We start from the raw sequence: 22413 nt of genomic DNA, 5'->3' as shown, positions 1-22413 counted from the left end.
TAAAGGGGAACCAGTGGATGTGGTGTATTTAGACTTCCAAAAGGCATTTGACAAGGTGCCACACAAAAGATTACTGCACAAGATAAAAAATCACGGGATTGTGGGCAATATACTAGCATGGGTGGAAGATTGGCTATCTAACAAAACAGAGAGTTGGGATAAATGGTTCATTCTCGGGTTGGCAATCAGTGACTAGTGGTGTTCCGCAGGGGTCAGTGCTGGGACCCCAACTCTTTACAATCTATATTAACGATTTGGAGGAAGGGACCGAGTGCAACGTATCCAAGTTTGCCGACGATACAAAGATGGAAGGGAAAGCAGTGAGTGAGGAGGACATAAAAAACCTGCAAAAGGACATAGACAGGCTAAGTGAGTGGGCAGAAATTTGGCAGATGGAATATAATGTTGGAAAGTGTGAGGTTATGCACTTTGACAGAAAAAATCCAAGAGCAAGTTATTATCTAAATGGAAAGAAACTGCAAAGTGCTACAGTACAAAGGGATCTGGGGGTCCTGGTGCATGCAACACAGAAGGTTAGTATGCAGGTACAGCAGGTGATCAGGAAGGCCAATGGAATCTTGGCTTTTATTGCAAGGGGGATGGAGTATAAAAGCAGGGAAGTCTTGCTTCAGTTATACAGGGTACCGGTGAGGCCACACCTGGAATACTGCGTACAGTTTTGGTTTCCATATTTAAGAAAAGATATACTTGCTCTCGAGGCAGTTCAGAGAAGGTTCACTCGGTTGATTCCGGAGATGAGGGGGTTGACTTATGAGGAAAGGTTGAATAGGTTGGGCCTCTAATTGGAATTCAGAAGAATGAGAGGCGATCTTATCGAAACATATAAGATTGTGAAGGGGCTTGATCGGGTGGATGCGGTGAGGATGTTTCCACTGATGGGTGAGACTCGAACTAGGGGGCATAATCTTGGAATAAGGGGCTGCCCTTTCAAAACTGAGATGAGGAGAAACTTCTTCACTCAGAGGGTAGTAAATCTATGGAATTTGCTACCTCAGAGAGCTGTGGAAGCTGCGACATTAAATAAATTTAAAACGGAGATAGACGTTTACTAGCTGATAAGGGAATTAGGGGTTACGGGGAGCAGGCAGGGAAGTGGACGTGAGTCTAGGTTCGGATCAGCCATGATCCTATTGAATGGCGGAGCAGGCCCGAGGGGCCGTATGGCCTACTCCTGTTCCTACTTATGTTCTTAAACAATAGTTTAATGTGCATTTGTAGATCTGATACTCGTGTCGATAGCTTTTTCAGAAAGCAAGATTGGGTCGGATAAAAAGCCTGTTGCTACTTGATCATTTTGCCACTGGAACTCTCAAGCTCCTCCCCATCTAAACTGAGTGAGAAACTGTCTTTGGTGTGTCTGTGATTGTTAAAATACTTGGGCAATATGGGTATTCTAGTGATGATATCACTACATTAACTTAATATATTAAATACCAAAACATTTAAGTAGAACATCATTACAAAAAAATAAAGAAAATATTGCTGAAGACATGTGCTGGATTTAACTTGGTACTAGTTGGATTTACTTTAATTGTGATCTTCAATTTAGAGGGCATCGATTCCCACAGCCCAACAGTTTTTCCAGGCCAGGGAGGAGGAAAACTAATTGGGTTCCACTGACCTCTGTTGGAATTGTGTGGGCCTCAGGAAGACAGATAGGGTCATGATGGCCCTATGTTCACTTTGCTTGCTGATGCTTTCTGTTTAGGTTTGCATGTAAAGAATAGCAACAAGGGTGAGGTATCAGTGCATTTTCCGATGCGGTTGCTCATGGCAACAGCAGAACCCACTGTCTTCAAGAGAAGAAGGGTAATGGCAGTATACTGGAGATATTAAAACCAGACAACTGAAACTCAGAACATTGCTTCTTTGGGATTTTTAGACAGTTAAAACATTTGTCACTTTGAATAAAAGTTTTGTTTGATTTAGATAAATGATATATTTATCCTTTATAATTCAGGTATGTAATAGCATTTGATATGAAATTCCTTTGTTGATCTCAAAACCTCAATGTATTTATCACTTGTTTTTCCTCAGACAAATGGGCCTGGGTTCGCATGAACCCTACAGGAGTGAAACCATCACCACGATCAGGATTCTCTCTGGCTGTTGCCTCCAACAATCGTGTTGTTCTTTTTGGCGGTGTGTATGATGAAGAAGAGGAGGAAGACATCCAAGGAGAATTTTTTAATGACATTTATATATATGATATGGTAAAGAATCGCTGGTTTGCTGGAACGTTAAAAGGACACAAAGGAGAGAAAAAAAAACGAAGACGAAAAAAAGAGGGAGAAGGAGCAGAAGTGAAAAATGAACAGCAAGAATCCCAAAGTTCAATAGAAATAGTGAAAGAAGTTGTTACTGAAGATGGCACTGTCATGACTATAAAGCAGGTCATAACCAGCCCAGAGGCCAAACCAGACACAGAAAGTGAAGAGGAGGAGGAGGAGGATTCTGAAACTGGCCCCATCATTGAGCCATGTCCCCGGTCCAGTGCCATGGCAGCTATTAAACATGGTGTGCTTTACATCTATGGTGGAATGTTTGAGGTGGGAGACAGACAATTTACTTTAAATGACCTTTACTGCATTGACCTGCACAAGATGGATGAATGGAAGGTTCTGGTGGAAACTGACCCAAGTAAGTTTGTGATTTCTACTAGTACTAGGCAAAACCCATATGTTTTCATTTAAACTTAATTAATTTGACATTGATGCACCATGTGTCGGCAACAAGTAGAATAAAATAACTTGTGTAGCTATTTATTGTGACTTTCCAGGTGGTTCATCCCACTGGACTATAATGAGCTGAGGAACTGTCGTCACAATATAGCAAGATACACAGATAATAAAGCTGGGTGAATGAATAACAAGGATGCCCCAGTACTGTTTAAAACTATAAGTTCTGGTCCATAAGGTACTACTGAATGTAGTTATTTATAATCTATTAGTAAGGAGTTGATTCACGCACTGGAACATTGGTCTTTCTCACATCACTGGTACAACATTTGCACTGATGCAGCAAATACGTCAGATTTTACAGAACATTTTTTCTCTCTTTCTCCTTTTGATTTATTTTCAGAAGTTACAGGGAAATAAAACAGATGGTAAGCCTGAGTGAAAGTTATACGCCTCATTTAAAACAAATGACTATAAAGCACACTGGAATATTTGTTGCAGTTTTTTCATTGAAGTAATATGAAATTAATTGGATTTAAAGCCCAGAATAAAGAATCAATCTCTTCTGATTAATTATTGACAGACTTCCACAAAATAGCATTTTTATTCTATCCTCGTAAGCATTTGAATGATTTTTAAATGCAAGATTGCTTTATGCTTCATGAGGATGTAATTTTACCTTGATACAGGAACATAGATATGGACCTTATTTGAGTTCAATACTGCAAAGTGGTTTAAGAGAATGTAGGTAGTGACAGGATAGCTCATTGCACATAATGGAAGTTTGGAGCAGCTGGTTCCTTGTTTTAAGTGTTGTGGTAATATTTATTCTACCAGTCAGGTGACACCATGAGATTCAGATTACATTTCAGGATTACTGGTCCAGGACTAGCAACAGTTGGAATGCCACAGGGTCACAAATCATTTTTAAAGAATATGATTACTTTTTTTTTAATGTCAAAAAGCACTTGGGTTCAGTGAATGTTTAAACCTATTGTAGGATTATTATTTTTGTTTGTCACTAAGTTTAGGGAAATAACCCTATTACAAGTTCTAACCTTGAGTGTAGAAACTGGTACTAAAATTACTAAGCATTTTATACAGTTGCCAAATGACAATAAGCAACAGATTTAGACAATACTCACAAATGAAATACAGTTCAGAATGCAGGTTGACCATACCATTTTGTTCTGGAGGTGGGAGCATTGGAATGTCCACTGATGTGATTCTTCCTCGTCTTTGTCTTGTACCTCTTCATGTTACCTCTCCTATCCTGAGAATAGATCAGTTTGGGTTTTTTTTATACAGTTTTGAGGTAGCCGGATCAATACTAAATAAAGAAATTCTCTTGTATGAGCCTTGTGGCCCCAGACTACAATAAAAAGGTTCCTTCTGTCATTTGCTGATGGCAATCGATTTTGGTTTCCTGTTTTTTTTATCACCAGACAAAAGTCTATGGTATGCGGTTATCAGGACAAGCTGAGTGTCCTTTCCACTAATAACATGTCCAAAGTTAAGTGACCAAGCTGCGAATTCCAAAAATTCTATATCCTACACTAGCATATCTGAGAATGCTGAAATACAAAAACCTTCAAAAACACATAGTTCAATTGACTTGAGATGTTGGGACTTCCCTGATGACTCCAGTGACTTAGCTGATCTCAGCTGGGGTGGAGCTAAGGGTATCCTTGGGTTAGAAGAGGAAAATCAGCCAGAATATCTGCTTTTGGTCAGTATTTAATTTCTGCTGGAAATGCTGAAATGTGGATGTTGGGAAGGATAGCCTCAGATTCAGCCGTGATGCTCATTGTTGAGTTTTATGCTTCAATCTCTGTGGAGTAATTCTCTGCAAGAGAGCCAGCTCAGAATTCTTTCAGATATCTCTAGGTGCTAGATACTTTTTTTGTTCTCAGAAGACATCATTAGGTATCTGCACATCTGTTTGCCTTACTGTGCAATATAACCTGTGTTATTTCCAGAAGTGATTTGTAAAAAATTACAGATCCCGAACAATTTGTTGGGTACCTCAAGAAAATTGGCAGAGATATTCTGTTTTAAGTTTGTGACTGCATGGAGCAAAATAATTGCCAAAATTAATCTGAGTTGATTCTTAGAAGAAAGTCCTTCCCATTTATATCTGGCTGCCAAATGTGGCACCATTTTTCAATTCCAAAAGCATGCTTACATTTTCTAATTTGAGACATCTGAATTCCAACTCAGCCATGGTGTCTTCAACCATGACCGGAAATACTTCTTGGAATATGTCTGAGAGCTTCTTAGTATAAGTAATTCAATAAAATGTGAAGTATTAAAAGCTTATGAAATGTCAATAGTTTTAACAACCTCATAGGCACTATCAACGCTGCCTCCACCAGCTACTGTCTGCAGATTTTTACGACATGGACCCCATCTTGCATCACTCAAGAGCACCTCTTGGGCTTTATTGAACTTTTGCAAGCTAGGCTGTCCATCCTCCCAGTGAAGGAGGACATAGACAGGGAAAAGAAATTCTTTCCTGAAGAAGTAACCGTAGAAATAAAATCTTAAATGATGTTTGCCTAATTAAAAATGCTGTTCCAACAGGCAATCTTTATGGAGAGAATACAATATGCGTTTTGTGGATTTATATTTTTATATTGGGACCAATTTTCTTCTGCTTCATGTCTAAGCAATGCTCAGTAGCTGGGTGCAAAGCAGAGGAAAAGAAGCTGAAATTTGTTACGCCAGATCTCTGTCCCCACTGCATTGTCCAGATGTTTCCTGGGATCCCCGAGGGGATGTGGAGTGGTTATGCCCACAGCATGCACAAACCTAGAAACCCATACAAATTATGTCTTTCATCTCATTGTCCATTGTGTATGTCAGAATTACATCCATTGGGAGTTGCACCCACTGATACTGGGCCATAGTCCTTGTGCCCAGTCCTGTTCAACCAACTCTTGGAACCAGGCAAAATGTACAGGTGCAGCAAGTGAAGGAATAGGCAGAGAGCTTTTCTGACCATTGCCCAAAAATAGCAGCCAGAAGACTCCACAGGCAACGCCGATTGCCATTGCTGTGGGCCTGCTGACTTCCTCTTCCACTTAATGCACAAGGCCCTGTGCCAGGGTAATACCTGGCCTATTTAAATTACTTGAATTCAGAAATGCAGGCGCGATCAGGTCATGTCAGGTGGAATATACTTCAGGATGGGGAAGAAAATCATATCTGCTCTGTATAATGATATTACAAAGGTTTCTTTGGTCTAAAGTATGACTTGGATATGCTTATGAAGTTTTTTTTTTAAATGTTGTGTTTGTTTCACTTGCTTTTGCCTTTCTGCAGAGACCCAAGAGTGGCTGGATGAAGAAGAGTCAGAGGATGAAGAAGAGTGTGAAGGAGCTGCAGGAGGAGAAGATGAGGAGGAAGAAGAGGACGATGACAGCAGTGAAGAAGATGGTAATTACTAAATCTTATTCTTAAGTATATGGGTAACTAGTCTGTGTTGTCTATGGGTTCTTTTGAAAGGTCAGGCGCAAGCTTCTTGTAATGAGAGCCAGCATGCCTCAGTGGTAGCACTGTTGCCTTTGTATCATAGGGCCGTAGGTTCAAACCCCATTCCAAGAGTTGACCACATAATTACAGCTGACACTTCAATGCAGTACTGAGGGAATACAACATTGTTGGAATTGTTGTCTTTAAGCCAGTGCCCTGTCTGACTGTTCAAGCAGATAGCACTTTTTCAAGGAAAAGCAAACAGTTCTAGTGTCCTGACCAACATTCATCCCTCAACCAACATTACCAAAACAGATTAGCCAGTCATTAATTTACTTTGTTGTTTGTGGTGCTGTGCTTTGTGTAAATTGACTGCCACTTTGCCAAAAAACAAGAGCGACTGCTCTTTGTTGACTGTGAAGCACTTTGGAACATCCTGAGAACGTGGAAGGCACTATAAAAATTCAAGCTCTTTCTCTTTCCTATATAAATGCCAGTTGCTTGTTTGTTAACAACTTTTTTCTTTTTCTGTTGAAGGATTAGTCAGACTATTGAAAATTGATCAGTTTCTATTGTATACTCACCAGCAGAATCGGCTGGCAGGTGTTCCAAACCATGTATTACTGTATTGTGGAAAAATTGAACTTGCAATATAATATTTTTCTATTGCCAGAACTTTATTATTCAGATTGAATCCTTCCCATAGACATTTTTAATTACTGTTGTCTTTGAGTGACGTGCGAAAGACTGATCATATGGTGTGAGCTAACTCCCTAGCAACGGTGTCCTAGCAAGTATTGGGACGTTCTTATTTTTCTGTCAGTTTTGTCTGTGTGGGGGAGAGATGCAGAACATTCTTGACTATTTGAAGTCCTCTTTGCAAGGAATTTCCTTCAATGTTGTTTAATGTTAATATTTTGGGTTAGCCTTTAAATGTTTCGCATTAAATGCGTGCTGATATTTGCAGGCACCAAACCCCTTAATGCCAAGAATGATTACATAAGTGTCTTTGAGATCCTGGGGCTCTCAGCTGTGTGGAATTCATCACTGAAAAGACACTCGCTGTCAGAGACAGCCTTCATTGATGCTAGTACTCTGGTTTCACACTTTCCCAATATTGGTTAGGTCCATACACTTAAATGGCAGGGAATAAAAGAGAAGTTTAGGCCATAACGTTCGAGGAATATTTTCAGTTGTGTCAGACTGACAGAATTTCTAAAGCTCCCTGGCTGGAAACCCCTGAGTGTATGTTTTTCAGATTTTTGCATCAATGACATCTTGGGCTTAGTTCATTGCTAGTCAGGCAGGTATCCTTGCATATACTGAACCTTAATTCAGGGACAGTCCTAAGATGCAGTGGGAAAGGATCTCTTCATTCCTTATTAATGAATCCCTCCAGAAGACTTGAGTTTTTGGACTCCGCAAATCCATCCTGCTCTTTAATAATGATTTTATTGCATTTTATCATACTTCTGCTTCTCATAAAAATGACCAGCTGTGTTTCAAGGCAACTGATGACGATGATTTTGATTTCTAAAATTGAACTTCTAGGTAACTGTTACTAATGAGCATGTCTCAAGACATAATTAGGTAACCAGTGTTATTTATTTACTTGTGCATCAAGCTATATTGGTTTTCTCCATCACAACATACTGAAAATCAAATAAGCACAATATAACATTTCGCAGTTCACCAAGTAAGAAGCCAAACCAATGCATGTGTAATTTTATCAGAGATTTTACCCATATCTTAATATTTAGGTGAGAGAGGTTTATCAAGTTCTATACCGCCACCTGCAACAATTAAAATATTGTTAATTGAAATAATATATTTGATTGTTTTTCTGCAATAAAATAGAGTTTGCATTTTTCCATGGGTAACATGAATTGTTATGGTAATTTTTTTCTGGGCCAGGTTAGATCAATTTAAGCTACAAAAAAATTCTTAAAAATGGGATAATTTCTTTGTATGATCCAAAGGATGAAATTAACACTATACAGTTGCTTTCATTGCCTACTTTTTGAAGACTCTTAAGAGTTACTGTTAAATTCAATTCAATTTAATTAACAATTTTGGTCAGTAATTATTTAATGAGAGCTTCTGAATTTGAAAAAGAAACAACACTTGTGATGTCGTTCAGCTTTAGGTATTTTGTCAGTGTTCTTTTGTGGTTAATCTTAAATTCTGGGCAAGTTAAAAAAAAAATAAAAAAATAAAAATAAATAGAGTTATATTGCTTATAAGTGCCATAATTGACCTAGGAGTGCACAAAATCATTACTGAATGTAAAGAATTCCACTTTTTGTGTTGGTTAGCTTTCATTTTGATTACCATCAAAAATATTTCTGATACTGGAACATAATAATAATGGGGATATATATGGGGATCCGGTAAAGCAGAAGTCGTTGTGGCTTTTGAAGTTCTAAGAGGATCTGAAGTTGTTAACTGTTTGTTTTGCTTTGTCAGGAGATGAACATCCTCCGGTCCAACCAGAAGAACCTTATTCAGAATATATGTCACGCACAGAGTCATACTGGATTAAACTGGCCAAGGATAATATGGGCCAGAATGCCAAAGAGAAAAAGACTTTGAAGGTGGCACAGGCAATGGCAAAGACTTTTTATGATGACACTGTTTGATATGCAGAACTGAACCCCTGCCAGTATTTGTTTGTTAATATACTGTAACTATTGCCTTTGAGCTCAATTGCAAACTGCAAAGTTTACTGTTCGTTTAATTAATTGCAACTATTTTATTTTTTCTACTTTGTAAGTCTTAAAGCCAGTTTCAGACAGATTCAACATTGTTACCTTTGCTGCAATTTGTTTCTAAATCTTGTTACAGCAGAGCTATTAGCTTTAGTTTCTCAGCAGCCCATTGCTTCCCATGATTGTACTGCTTTATGAATGTGTTTTGCATTCAACTAGGTCTTGTGTTTTCTAAATTCTTAATGGCAAAGTGAAGGGTATTTGTGATTGTCCCCTTCACTTTACTGTGATATAGAAGAAAAATAAAAATAACCTCTCACTTGACTATCAAATTTAATCATTTGCGTATGTATTTCTGACACAAGAATAAAGGTAATGCCAATCAGTGAATGGGAAATACTGTTTGTGATTTGCATACATCAGATAAAGACAAAGAAATCAACAAGAAAATAAACTTAAATTGTACTTCAATCTTAGACTTAACCAATCAAATGTTATGATTTGGGCTCTCCCCAGATATTTTTCCCTTGCCTGGTACAAAGGACCACTTCCACACACAAGGCCATGCTTCCTCTGAACTCAGACATGATATTATTGTGAAATAATCTGGGAGGTATCTTGCCAGGGTGGTAACAACAACTTGCATTTATATAGCGCCTTTAATGTAGTAAAACATCCCAAGACGCTTCACAGGAGCATTAATAAACCCCTTATATTGCTGGTAAGCTCACCGAATATAGCAGTCATCTTGTACTCTCTGCATCTCTTTTATAACCAAATGAAACTGACAGACCATATCTCTCAGACTATAAACTATGGGGTAAAAATTTGGTTGGTTAGCGCCTCCCGTTAACACCTCCGGGGATGCTAACGACTTACCGCCCGAGCGCAGCGATTTTAACGCTGCCCGTGAAATTCACCTGGCATTTTGCGGTAGGACTAAACACTACCGCCATGATCTCCTTCTCTCAGAAATCATGACATCATCGAAGCGCACATCACCCTGGTAGTGCCCCAGATTGGAAATTAATTCTCGTCCCCTGCCTCAGCGCCTGGCGCTAGAAACGACAGGTAGAGGGGGACTGTTTGCAGTCGGCTGGGAGCTGGGTAAAGCGCTATTTAAAGGCGTGTGTTTCCTGCCGGCAAAAGATTCTGCATTCGCAGGTGGAGAGAGGCGTCTGAAGACATTTAAGGCTATCCTACAAGGAGTTTTGTTCCTCAGCAAGACTTTTCAAGTTCCCATTTCTGTCCGCTTTATACTACAGGTAGACTATCCTTTATCCGAAAACCTCGGGACCAGCCGAGTTTCGGATAAAGGAGAATTTCGGATTTCGGAAGGTGGGTCGGCGGGGGTCCGCGGGGGGGTCGTGCGCACGACTTACGCTGACGCTCAGCGTAAGTCAGTCGGGGTCGGCGGGGGTCGGGGCCGGCGGGGTCCGCGGGGGGGGGGGTCGGCGGTTGTCGGGGTCGGCGGGGTCCGCGGGGGGGGGTCGGTGGTTGGCGGGGTCGGCGGTTGGCGGGTCCGCGGGGGGGTCGGCGGTGCTGGCGGTTGTCGGGGGGGTCGGCGGTTGTCGGGGCCGGCGGGGTCCGCGGGGGGGTCGGCGGTTGTCGGGGCCGGCGGGGTCCGCGGCGGGGGGTCGTGCGCACGACTTACCCTTTATCCGAACTTCCGAAACTGGAACCCTCTAAAAACCGAAGGTTTTTTCGTTCGTACGCACGACTTACGCTGAACGAAAAAACCTTCGGTTTTTAGAGGGTTTCGGTTTTCGGAAGTCCGGATAAAGGGTAGTCTACCTGTACCACATTTAGAAGACTAAATGGTGGCATTACTAGCACGGGGCCTCATCCTCCAGCTTCACCGCCGGAGGCAGAGAGAGAGAGAGTGGAAAACATGGCCAGAGGGAGGAGGGCCAACCGGGCTCTGCACAGCAGACCTTACCCTCCCAGGGTATTCCGGGAGCAATTTTCATATATCCATCTGTCCAAGGAGCAGTGTTTTAGAAGGCTCTGCTTCAGCAAGGACGTGGTCACTGAGCTCTGCCACCTCCTGCAGCCAGAGCTCCAGCCTCAGCTCAGGACCAGGACGTCTCTGGCGGTGGCAATGAAGGTGACGGTGGCTCTCAATTTCTACGCCAGTGGCTCCTTCCAGGCTTCAACAGGGGATATTGCGAACATCTCCCAGTTCGCTGTCCATTGTTTATTGGGGTTTTTATCTGGTTTTTCGCCTCTCCCGGGAGATCACATGGGTTCGGGTGGGATGGAGAGTAGAAGTAGATTTGAGGTTAGGATCAGATCAGCCATGATCTTATTGAATGGCGGAGCAGGCTTGAGGGGCCGATTGGCCTACTCCTGCTCCTATTTATGTTATGTTGCATTCGGGAGGTCGCAAATGCTCTCTACAAAAGGAGAAGGGAGTACATCTCATTCCCCATGACCCGAGACAAACAGCGTGAACGTGCATGTGGCTTCGCTAGGATAGCGGGCTTCCCCATGGTGCCGGGCGCCATTGACTGCACGCACGTGGCATTACGCGCACCTCATGAAAATGCAGAGGTTTCCATTCAACGTCCAGTTGGTTTGCGACCACAGACAGCGCATCCTCACCGTCAGTGCCCACTATCCTGGCAGCAGCCACGATGCATTCATCCTGCGCCAGACTCGTGTCCTAGACCTGTTCCAACCACCACATCAACCTCGTGGCTGGTTCCTCGGGGACAAGGGTTATCCACTCTGCACCTGGCTGATGACACCGCTCCGTAACCCCAACACTCCTGCTGAGCTTGCATACAATGAGAACCATAGCATCACTAGGAACCTCATTGTGAAAGGATTGTTACTAGTTCTAGCCCCTGTAGGGCTACCCCAGATCAGGCGTATTCCCCAGACGTTCACTCTTAGCTAAAGTTAGAGGTAGCTGAATCCTAAAGACGCTTAATTGGGCCTAAAGGTCCAGCCTATCTCTCCCTAAAGGAAAGGAATGACCTGAAGATGTTACCATCCTCCAGATAGCACTTTTAATAAGTTTAGCTAGACTGTAACCTTCCGGATATTATGAGGGTCCGGAAAACTCCTCCAGAATTCTGCAACTCCTCACCAAAGAGTGTACAGAGATTAAGTTTGCGAGTTTGATACAGAAGTACTATGTGAGACTATTCTAAAAAAAAATACAGATTTATTAAAGAACCGACATGTAACTTACAGCTGGTGATTCAATAACAGTTCCAAATACAAATAGCTTACAGTTCTTATTATCAGAGATCCTTATTCTCAAACCTTAACTTCGTTACATTTTTACATTTCTTAGTTTTTTCCAGAATATCCACCAAAATCAAATACCTTTGATCCCCGAGACTCTCAGAGTTAAAATCTTAGAGCCTGCCTCTGAAGCGTGAGAATTGCTTTACCCCTTTCAGCAAATTCTATCTTCCCATTTGAAAGTTCTATATTTATACCCTTTCTGCAGTGGTATATCCTTTGAATTTTTCTGCTGATATAAGCTAATTATCTCAAGTCATTTTTCTGTTGACACCTATTACAATCAGTTCAGCTGTAGCATTAAGAATTATGTCTCCTGTGTAGGTGTCTCAAGCTTATCATAAAAACAATGACAGTAGTGGTTCTATTTGATTTCATTTTTATCAAAGTCTCCTGTTTGTATCTTTTGCATTTAGAACACCTCAACTGGTTACAACCACAGACTTCGTGTCTCCTAGGTGTTCCAAGTTCAACACAAAAACAATGTGATGGCTGTTGCCTCCCGTGTTTCATTTGATGTTATTTTTACAAAGGCATTCTGTGCAATTCTTATTTACCTCAGTTGGTATAACATTGTCTTCTTATTTCATTTGATGTCATTTTTACAAAGGCATATGTTTCTTTAATGTTCTGTGTTTCTTTCCAAAGTGTTGGTTTATAACACTTAACTTGGGTATAGCTATTGTGTTCTTTCCAAACTGCAGACTTCCTGGAACCTCCAACCTGCTGCTTCAATAGGGCTTTTGTTTCAGTATCAACAACATATCTTATGTCAAAAGCCTGTATGCTGTTTACAGCTTTTGATTGTTAAGGCTTCCAGACCCAGTATGTCATGTTTTAATAAGTCAAAATTCTGTTCATAGGATGGTGTATTCCTTCACAATTGAACAGACGATCAGCATGCTGAAGCAACGGTTCCGGTGTCTTGACCACTCTGCAGTACTCCCCTGATTGACTGTCGGTTTTCATTGTTGTGTGCTGCATGCTTCATAACCTCGCAATTCTGAGGACCCAGCCATTGCCACCAGGGATTGGTGCACCACCTCAGGAGGAGGAGGATGAGCAACATGGGAGAGGGACGCTCAGTATTGCGCCTGCAAGGGCTGCTTGTGAACACCTCATAAGACACTGCTTCTGATGAATGACAGAGAAGATGGCTTTTGGGATCAACAAGCATCATTACAGCCATCCTGCAGTCCCTATTACTGGGAAAAGCTCCAATGAGTATCAGGAAATTTGTAACGTTTCAATAAAAAAAAAAATTCTGACCCACTGTGTCTTAATAAGTACAGCAAACAAACACAATAATTCATTAACAAACAAAACTGGTTCTTACCACATCGAAATAAGTCTTAACAGAGTGAACAATATATTTACAAACACATCCAACTTTGGTACAAATATTCCCCCCATATGTTAGAGAGATTTTAGTTATTCGCCCTTAGAGAATGATCTCCCTCCCCTTCGCACTTCCTCCCTTCCAACCCAACTGGTCCTCCATAATCTGTCCCCAGTGGCTGCAGCAAGGCTGGCTGAAGCTCGGGAGCATCCAGAGCAATCTGCTCGCGCACAGATTGCTGGCCTGCTGTGGCACCATGAGATCCCCAGTGGACTGTGGGCGACCCAGCTATGATGGCAGCAGCCAGCGCTTGTGTGGCATCAACCTGTGACTGCATGAGAGCAGTCTGAGATTGGATGGCACCAACCAATGACTCGATTCCAGCAGTAAGCCGTTGCATTGCCTCAGCCTGTGCTGCAAGAGATGCTGCCACCTCACCCATTACACGCAGCATGGGGTCTGGGTCCCCACGGTCCCTGCAATTCTACCATCGTCTGCAATGAGGGCAGTGACTAGTGGGGTACCGCAGGGATCGGTGCGAGGACCCCAGCTATTCACAATATATATATAAATGATCTAGATGAGGGAACTAGATGTATTATCTCCAAGTTTGCAGATGACACAAAGCTGGATGGGTGTGTGTGCTGTGAGGAGGATGCAGAGAAACTCCAGTATGATTTGGACAGGTTGGGTGATTGGGCAGATGCATGGTGATGTGAAAAGACTACTGAGCGCTTGGTTTGAGTATAAAACAAGGCTTTAATCAACTGTTTCAAAACCATGAGATTTCTAGTTACTTCACTAGTTCCTGGTTACAGAAACATCCTGAGCAAGCTGGGCTCACGCCCGAGTATTTATACTCCTTGGACGGCGCCACCAGCTGGCCGCCCAGTGTTACTTCATGAGTTACTTCTTCATGAATGATACGATTCATGACATTCTTCCCGCCTGAAAGATTTGGGAAGTCCGACGACTTCCTTCTAGTGGTTTAGGCAGACCATGAATAGCCGCAGTCTTTTAGATCTTCGCTTGTGGCTGGAAGGCATGTCTCCTCGGACTGTGTCTTGGTCCCTGGGTCGCTTGGTCCGTACTGGTAGATCAACAGGGCCCGTGTCGCCTTGATCGACCTGAGGGAGACTGGGGAGATAGTGACTCTGGATGCGGGTCCCCACAGGCGCAGAGCTGGTGTCATCTTGGTTGGTAGCCGGGGATTGACCGGCGTCCTGGCTTCGGGTGGCCATCCCATGGGAAGCGCTCGGCTCCGAGTTGATCCGGTGGAGTAGCCGGCAGATCCCTTGATGTCCTAGGTAGGGCATCATCCTCAAAGGAGCGCAGAGCGTCGGTATCATTACCATGGGTTCCTCTACCGGCTGGGTACATGGGACCAGTTGGACAGGGAGCCAGGTCCCGGAGCAAAACGGTGGACTCCCGGCCATCAGGGTACCGCGCGTGCGCGTAAGTGGGATTGACGTCCGTTAGTTCCACCTCGTTGACGTGGGGATCATTTTTGGAAGATCGAACGAATCTTCGGAGCAGCACAGGGCCGAGAGCTGCCAACCATGACGGTAGGGATGTCCCATGAGTGGAGCGACGCTGGAACCTGAAGAATCGCTCGTGAGGAGTGACATTGGTGGACGTAGAAAGAAGAGACCTGATGGAATGCAACGCGTCAGGGAGCATAGTTTCCCACTGCTGGTCTGGTAGGTTGCGTGACCTCAGTGCAAGACGAACAGCGTTCCAAATGATAGCGTTGTATCTCTCAACCTGTACGTTACCGATGGGATGATAGTGTCGTTTTACTTGTGGCGATTCCCCGTTGGGAAAGATAACTTTTGAGTTCGCTTGACATGAAGGAGGTGCCCTGATCAGAGTGGATGAAATTGGCCGTACCGCAAAGGGAAAAGACTTGATTGAGGCATTTGATCACTGTGGAAGTAAGCATATTGGGACAGGGGAAAGTAAAGGGAAAGCGTGAATATTCATCCACCATAGTAAGCAAGTAGGTGTTTCGTGTTGAGGAAGGCAATGGCCCTTTAAAGTCAATGCTGAGTCGCTGCATAGGCTGCATAGCGTGTATGAGCGAGCCATCCGACGGATGGAAGAATTGTGGTTTTAATTCCACACAAATTCTACAGGTGGAGCATGTTCTTTTCACACCTTCCGTAGAAAATGGGAGATTTTTAGATCGCACAAAGTGCAACATACGGGTAACACCAGGATGCCATAAGTCAGTATGAAGATCCACAAGAGTCGAAGTTGACATGGAAGAGCAGAATGCACGCGTGAGGGTATCCGGGCTACATTCTCTCTGCGGGGTCGATACTGTATGGTCTAGCCAAAGGTGACCAATTCCATCCTCCAGAGTTGTATTTTGTTATTCTTGATCTTAGTGCGTTTCTGGCTATTCAGCATAAAGGCCACGGAGCGCTGATCGGTTATAAGCGTGAAATGGCGACGAGCGAGAAAATGACTCCATTTACGTACTTCTTCGATGATAGCCGTAACCTCCTTCTCGACAGGAGGATAATGGAGCTTGTTACCTTGCAAAGTTCTGGACAGAAATGCAACGGGTCGACCACCTTGATTCAAGGTAGCTCAGATCGCCACCTCCGATGCATCGCACTCGACCACGAAAGGAAGATTTTCATCGATGGAATGAAGCGTGGCTTTTTCCAGTTGTCGCTTGAGGAGGTTGAAAGCTGAAATAGCCGTTGCCTCCAACGGAAATGACTTCGCGTGAAGCAGGGGCTGGATCTTGTCGGAGAAGTGGGGTATCCACTTCGCATAATAGGTGAACATGACGAGTGCCCAAAGAAGAGAGCCGAGATTCGTAGGAGGAGGGAGCTCCTGAAGCAAATGAAGTCACTCCGGATCCAGTTTGATGACACCCTTGCCCACCCCGTAGCCAAGGATGTTGACTGATGGTACTGATTTCACAGATTTGGACTCATTTAAGGTTAAGTTGCGACGACGGAGAATGTCAAAACATTTCTGGAGGTTGGCATCATGCTCCATCTGGTCATGGCAGGGCTGGAAGGCATTTATTTTAATGCAAGGAGTCTTGCAAATAAGGTGGATGAACTGAAGTTGTTGTTGAACACATGGGAGTACGATATTGTTGCTATCACGGAGACATGGTTGAGGGAGGGTCAGGACTGGCAGCTCAATATTCCGGGGTATAGAATCTTCAGGCGAGACAGAGGGGGGTGTAAAAGGGGAGGGGGTGTTGCAATATTAATTAAGGAGTCAATTACTGCTGTAAGGAGGGATGATATATTAGCGGGTTCCTCTAATGAGGCCATATGGGTAGAACTTAAAAACAAAAAGGGGGCAAGCACTTTGCTGGGAGTGTACTATAGGCCCCCAAACAGTCAGGGGGAGATAGAGGAACAGATATGTAGGCAAATCTCAGAAAAGTGCGAAAATAATAGGGTAATAATAGTGGGGGATTTCAACTTCCCCAATATAAATTGGGATAGTCAGAGTGTGAAAGGCTTAGAGGGTGCAGAATTCTTAAAGTGCATCCAGGAGAGCTTTTTGAGGCAACATGTAGAAAGTCCTACAAGAGAGGGGGCGGTACTGGACCTAATTCTGGGGAATGTAGCCGGGCAAGTGGTGGAAGTGTCAGTAGGAGAGCATTTTGGCGACAGTGACCACAATTCGGTGAGATTTAAGGTGGTCATGGAAAAAGACAAAGACGGCCCAGAAATAAGGGTTCTAAATTGGGGGAAGGCCAATTTTAATATGATAAGGCAGGATCTGGCCAAATTGGACTGGGAGCAGCTACTTATAGGAAAATCCGCATCAAAACAGTGGGAGACTTTCAGAAGGGAAATAGAGAGAGTACAACGCCAACATGTTCCTGTAAAGGTCAAGGGTGGGACCAACAAGCAAAGGGAACCTTGGATGACAAGGGATATACAAAAATGCATTAGAAATAAAAGGGGGGCTTTTGGCAGTTACAAAAGACTAAAGACGGAAGAAGCCCTAGAGGAGTATAAAAAATGCAGGGGCATACTTAAAAAAGAAATTAGGAGGGCGAGGAGGGGCCATGAAATAACACTGGCGAGCAAAATAAAGGAAAATCCTAAGATGTTTTATAAGTATATTAAGGGCAAGAGGATAACCAGGGAAAGGGTAGGGCCCATTAGGGACCAAAGTGGCAATCTGTGTGTAGAGCCAGATGATGTAGGCGGGGTTTTAAATGAATTTTTTGCATCTGTGTTCACTATGGAGAAAGACGATGCAGACATAGAAATCGGGCAAGGGGGCTGTGACATACTTGAACATATTAGCATCGAGAGGGTGGAGGTGCTAGCGGTTTTAGCAGGCCAAAAAGTGGATAAATCCCCAGGCCCGGACGAGATGTATCCCAGGCTGCTGTGGGAGGCAAAGGAGGAGATTGCAGGGGCTCTGACACAAATTTTCAGAACCTCTCTGGCCACAGGGGATGTACCAGAGGACTGGAGAACAGCTAACGTAGTACCATTATTCAAGAAGGGTAGCAGGGATAAACCAGGGAATTACAGGCCAGTGAGCCTAACATCTGTGGTAGGGAAATTATTGGAAAAAATTCTGAGGGACAAAATTAGTCTCCACTTGGAGAGGCAAGGATTAATCGGGGATAGTCAGCATGGCTTTGTCAAGGGTAAATCATGTCTGACAAATCTGATTGAATTTTTCGAGGGGGTGACTAGTGGGGTGGATGAGGGAAATGCTGTGGATGTGGTTTACATGGACTTCAGTAAAGCTTTTGACAAAGTCCCGCATAGGAGACTGGTCAAGAAGGTAAGAGCCCATGGGATCCAGGGTGCCTTGGCGCATTGGATCCTAAACTGGCTGAGTGGCAGGAGGCAGAGGGTGATGGTCGAAGGTTGCTTTTGTGACTGGAAGCCTGTGTCCAGTGGGGTACCTCAGGGATCGGTGCTGGGTCCCTTGTTGTTTGTGATCTACATAAATGATTTGGATGAGAATGTAAAAGGTATGATCAGTAAGTTCGCAGATGACACGAAAATTGGTGGGGTGGTAAATTGCGAGGAGGAAAGCCTCAGGCTACAGGATGATATAAACGGGTTGGTCAGATGGGCGGAAAAGTGGCAAATGGAATTTAACCCTGAAAAGTGCAAGGTGATGCATTTTGGACGGACAAATAAGGCAAGGGAATACACAATGAGTGGTAGGACCCTAGGAAGTACAGAGGGTCAGAGGGACCTTGGTGTACATGTACATAGATCCCTGAAGACAGCGGAACAGGTAGATAAGGTGGTTAAAAAGGCATATGGGATACTTGCCTTCATTAGCCGAGGCATAGAATATAAGAGCAGGGGGGTTATGATGGAGCTATACAAAACGCTGGTGAGGCCACAGCTGGAGTACTGTGTGCAGTTCTGGTCGCCTCACTATAGGAAGGATGTGATTGCTTTGGAGAGGGTGCAGAGAAGATTCACCAGGATGTTACCTGGGATGGAGCGCCTCAGCTATGAAGAGAGGCTGGACAGGCTGGGGTTGTTTTCCTTGGAGCAAAGAAGGCTGAGGGGGGACCTGATTGAGGTGTACAAAATGATGAGGGGCATAGATAGGGTAGATAAAGAGGAACTTTTCCCCTTAGTAGGGGGTCAATAACAAGGGGGCATAGATTCAGGGTAAGGGGCAGGAGATTTAGAGGGGATTTGAGGAGGAACTTTTTCACCCAGAGGGTGGTTGGAATGTGGAACTCAATGCCTGAAAGGGTGGTAGAGGCAGGAACCCTCACAACATTCAAGAAGCATTTGGATGAGCACTTGAAATGCCATTGCATACAAGGCTATGGACCAAATGCTGGAAAATGGGATTAGACTGGACAGGGATGGATGGGCGGCGCAGACACGATGGGCCGAAGGGCCTCTTTCTGTGCTGTAAAACTCTATGACTCTATGACTATGACCAGCAATGGTGATATTATCCAGATGTGGAAAAGTGTCCGTTAAGTTCTCCTGTTTGACTAGGCTATCCATTGCCTGTTGAAATACGGCCACCCCATTGGTGACCCCAAATGGAAGGCGACAAAACTCATAAAGCCGACCATTGATCTCAAAGGCCGTATACTTTTTGTCAGAGTCCTTTAACAGTACTTGATGGTATGCGCTCTTTAAATCAAAAGTTGAAAATACCTTGTAGTTGGCAAGGTTATTGACCATGTCATCGATGCGTGGTAGTGGGTAGGCATCCAGGTCTGTATACTGGTTAATAGTTTGCAAGTAATCGATGCAAAGACGTTTCTTGTGTTGCTTCAGAGGATTTTTAACAATGATGACTTGAGCCAGCCAGGAAGATGAACATGGCTCAATGATACCGCCAGCTAGAAGGCAAGGGATTTCTGCCTCGATAAAGGATCGATCATCTTGGCTGAAATATCACGATTTAGTGACTATGGGCTTACATCGGGGGGAAAGATTGGAAAACAAGGAGGGCTCGTCGAGTGAAGCCGCCGAAGGCACATAAAATGGTACTTTGGAAATAGTAAGCTCCAGCTTTGACCCTCCAAACTCGAAAGGGAGTCTTTTGTGTTGTTTCTGGAAATCCTGTCCCAGGAGCACATCACTGCATAGGTTTTTGAGCACCCTGAGCCAGGTGGAGAAATAAGTGCGGCCATTGAGAATAAGGTCAACAAGACAAAAGCCGGAAGAGTTGGTGGTCAGTGTCGTCAGAGCCATTGCAATGTCCCTGTCCGAGGAGTAAATATGCAGTTTTAACTTACTCACAGCCCGCTCACTAATGAAGCCATCAGAGCTGCATGAGTCGATTAGTGAACTCAAAATGTGTCCATTTACCGAAACCTTCGTGGCTGCATAGGACAGACTTTGGGGAAAAACAGCTGTGATGGGAGGAGGGGCAGTTTTACCCTTGACAGCTGTAACCTTAGTAGTGGTTCTTGTGGGAGGAGCAGTTTTATAGATTGCAGCTGTAACCTTAGTAGTGGCTCTTGGGGGAGGAGCAGTTTTATAGATAGTAGCTGCAAAACTAACAGGGGCTCTCGACCGGTATACCTTAGAAAAGTGGCCTTTCTTACCGCAATGATTGCAAACTGCGTTACGTGCAAGACAAAATTTCCGATAGTGGAAGGCACCTCCACAGAAGAAACACTTCCTTCCAGATTGCCAAGATGCCACTAGGGCAGGGTTGTCATCAGTGAAGGCTTCTAGGGTAGGGTTGTCATTAGCCAGGCTGGAGCCATCATCAGTGAGGGCTTCCACCCGAGGCCTGTTGAAGGAGTCACTAAAAGTGATAGCAGCAGCCCGTGCACGTGGTGAAAGATAGGTGTCTCCATTCCTCTTTGCTAAGTCCAGAGAGCATGCCTGGTCATAGGCAGCCTGTAACTTGAGGGTTTTATTCTCCAACAGACGCTGATGTATGAAGGGAGACGCAATCCCATTAATAAAGGAATCACAAATTAACTCCTCCTGGTACTGCTCAGTTGTGACAGCTTTAAGATTACAATCCTTACTGAGCCTGCAAAGTTTCTGAAGGAATTCGTCAAGTGATTCTCCGGGTTGTTGTCAGGTTGTGGCCAGTAGATGCCGAGCAAAAATTTTGTTTGGGGACTTAACATATAGTTGTAGTATTTGGATAGCGGTGTCATAGTCTACACAGTCTTCGATATAGTCAAACACATAAGGGGATACATAATTGGCAAGCATTCGTAACTTATTAGGCACATTCTCGCCACACTCAAGGAAGTTCCTAAAGGTACGATACCAGTGTTTCCATACCTTAGCAGCTGTAAGTGAATTCAGGTCCAGGTCGAGATGGGCGGGTCTGAGTAGTTTCTCCATGATGGATCGATTACTTTGTCCGAGTTCCCTTCTACGGTTTGAGTCGTAGCCGTCTGTTCCCAAGACCACTCGGAGCGTGGAGCAGGTCCAGTTGATTAAATTGATGTAAAAAGATGACTGAGCGCTTGGTTTGAGTATAAAACAAGGCTTTAATCAACTGTTTCAAAACCATGAGATTTCTGGTTACTTCACTAGTTCCTGGTTACAGAAACATCCTGAGCAAGCTGGGCCCACGCCCGATTATTTATACTCCTTGGACGGCACCACCAGCTGGCCGTCCAGTGTTACTTCATGAGTTATTTCTTCATGAATGATGAGATTCATGACACATGGCAAATGCAGTATAATGTGGATAAATGCGAGGTTATCCACTTCGGTGGCAAAAACAGGAAGACAGATTATTATCTGAACGGCAATAGATTGGGAAAAGGGGAAGTGCAACGAGACCTGGGTGTCCTTGTGCACCAGTCGCTGAAGGTAAGCATGCAGGTGCAGCAGGCGGTTAAAAAGGCAAAAGGTATGTTGGCCTTCATAGCGAGAGGATTCGAGTACAGGAGCAAGGATGTCTTGCTGCAGTTGTACAGGGCCTTGGTTAGACCACACCTTGAGTATTGTGTGCAGTTTTGGTTGCCTTATCTGACGTAGGATGTTGTTGCCATGGAGAGAGTGCAGCGAAGATTCACCAGACTGATACCTGGGATGGCAGGAATGACGTATGAGGAGAGATTGGGTCGATTAGGCTTATATTCACTAGAGGGGATCTCATTGAAACTTATAAAATTCTAACAGGACTAGACAGACTAGATGCAGGAAGGATGTTCCCAATGGTGGGGGAGTCCAGAACCAGGGGTCACAGTCTAAGGATAAGGGGTAAGCCATTTAGGACTGAGATGAGGAGGAATTTCTTCACCCAGAGAGTGGTGAACCTGTGGAATTCTCTACCACACAAGGCAGTTGAGGCCAATTCATTAAATATATTCAAGAAGGAGTTAGATATATTTCTTAAGGCTAAAGGGATAAAGGGATATGGGGAGAAAGCAGGGACAGGGTACTGAATTTGGATGATCAGCCATGATCTCATGAAATGGCGGAACAGGCTCGAGGGGCCGAATGGCCTACTCCTGCTC

The 22413-nt window shown here is 43.9% G+C and overlaps 1 protein-coding gene across 3 annotated transcripts in view; it reads left to right on the top strand.

Moving 5' to 3' along the window:
* The window catches only part of klhdc4 (kelch domain containing 4), a 99352-nt gene extending 90081 nt beyond the window's left edge, over positions 1-9271 (top strand). For 2 of the 3 annotated variants that reach the window (XM_085991596.1, XM_085991597.1), the window contains exons 9-11: positions 2059-2661; positions 6024-6137; positions 8640-9205. In XM_085991596.1, the coding sequence (XP_085847722.1) occupies positions 2059-2661; positions 6024-6137; positions 8640-8812 (890 nt within the window). In that variant the 3' untranslated portion in view covers positions 8813-9205. Of the gene's footprint in view, positions 1-2058; positions 2662-5005; positions 5032-5087; positions 5223-6023; positions 6138-8639 lie in introns of all 3 variants that reach the window. The other variant, XM_085991598.1, reaches the window with a different exon arrangement.
* Positions 9272-22413: the final 13142 nt, after the last annotated feature.

Source organism: Somniosus microcephalus, chromosome 6, assembly GCF_052327205.1.
Source record: "Somniosus microcephalus isolate GS21.2 chromosome 6, FLI_Smic_1.0, whole genome shotgun sequence".
NCBI classification, from domain to species: Eukaryota; Metazoa; Chordata; class Chondrichthyes; order Squaliformes; family Somniosidae; genus Somniosus; species Somniosus microcephalus.
The sequence above is the reverse complement of the archived record's forward strand: the minus strand, read 5'-3'. Positions and strand labels throughout refer to the sequence as shown.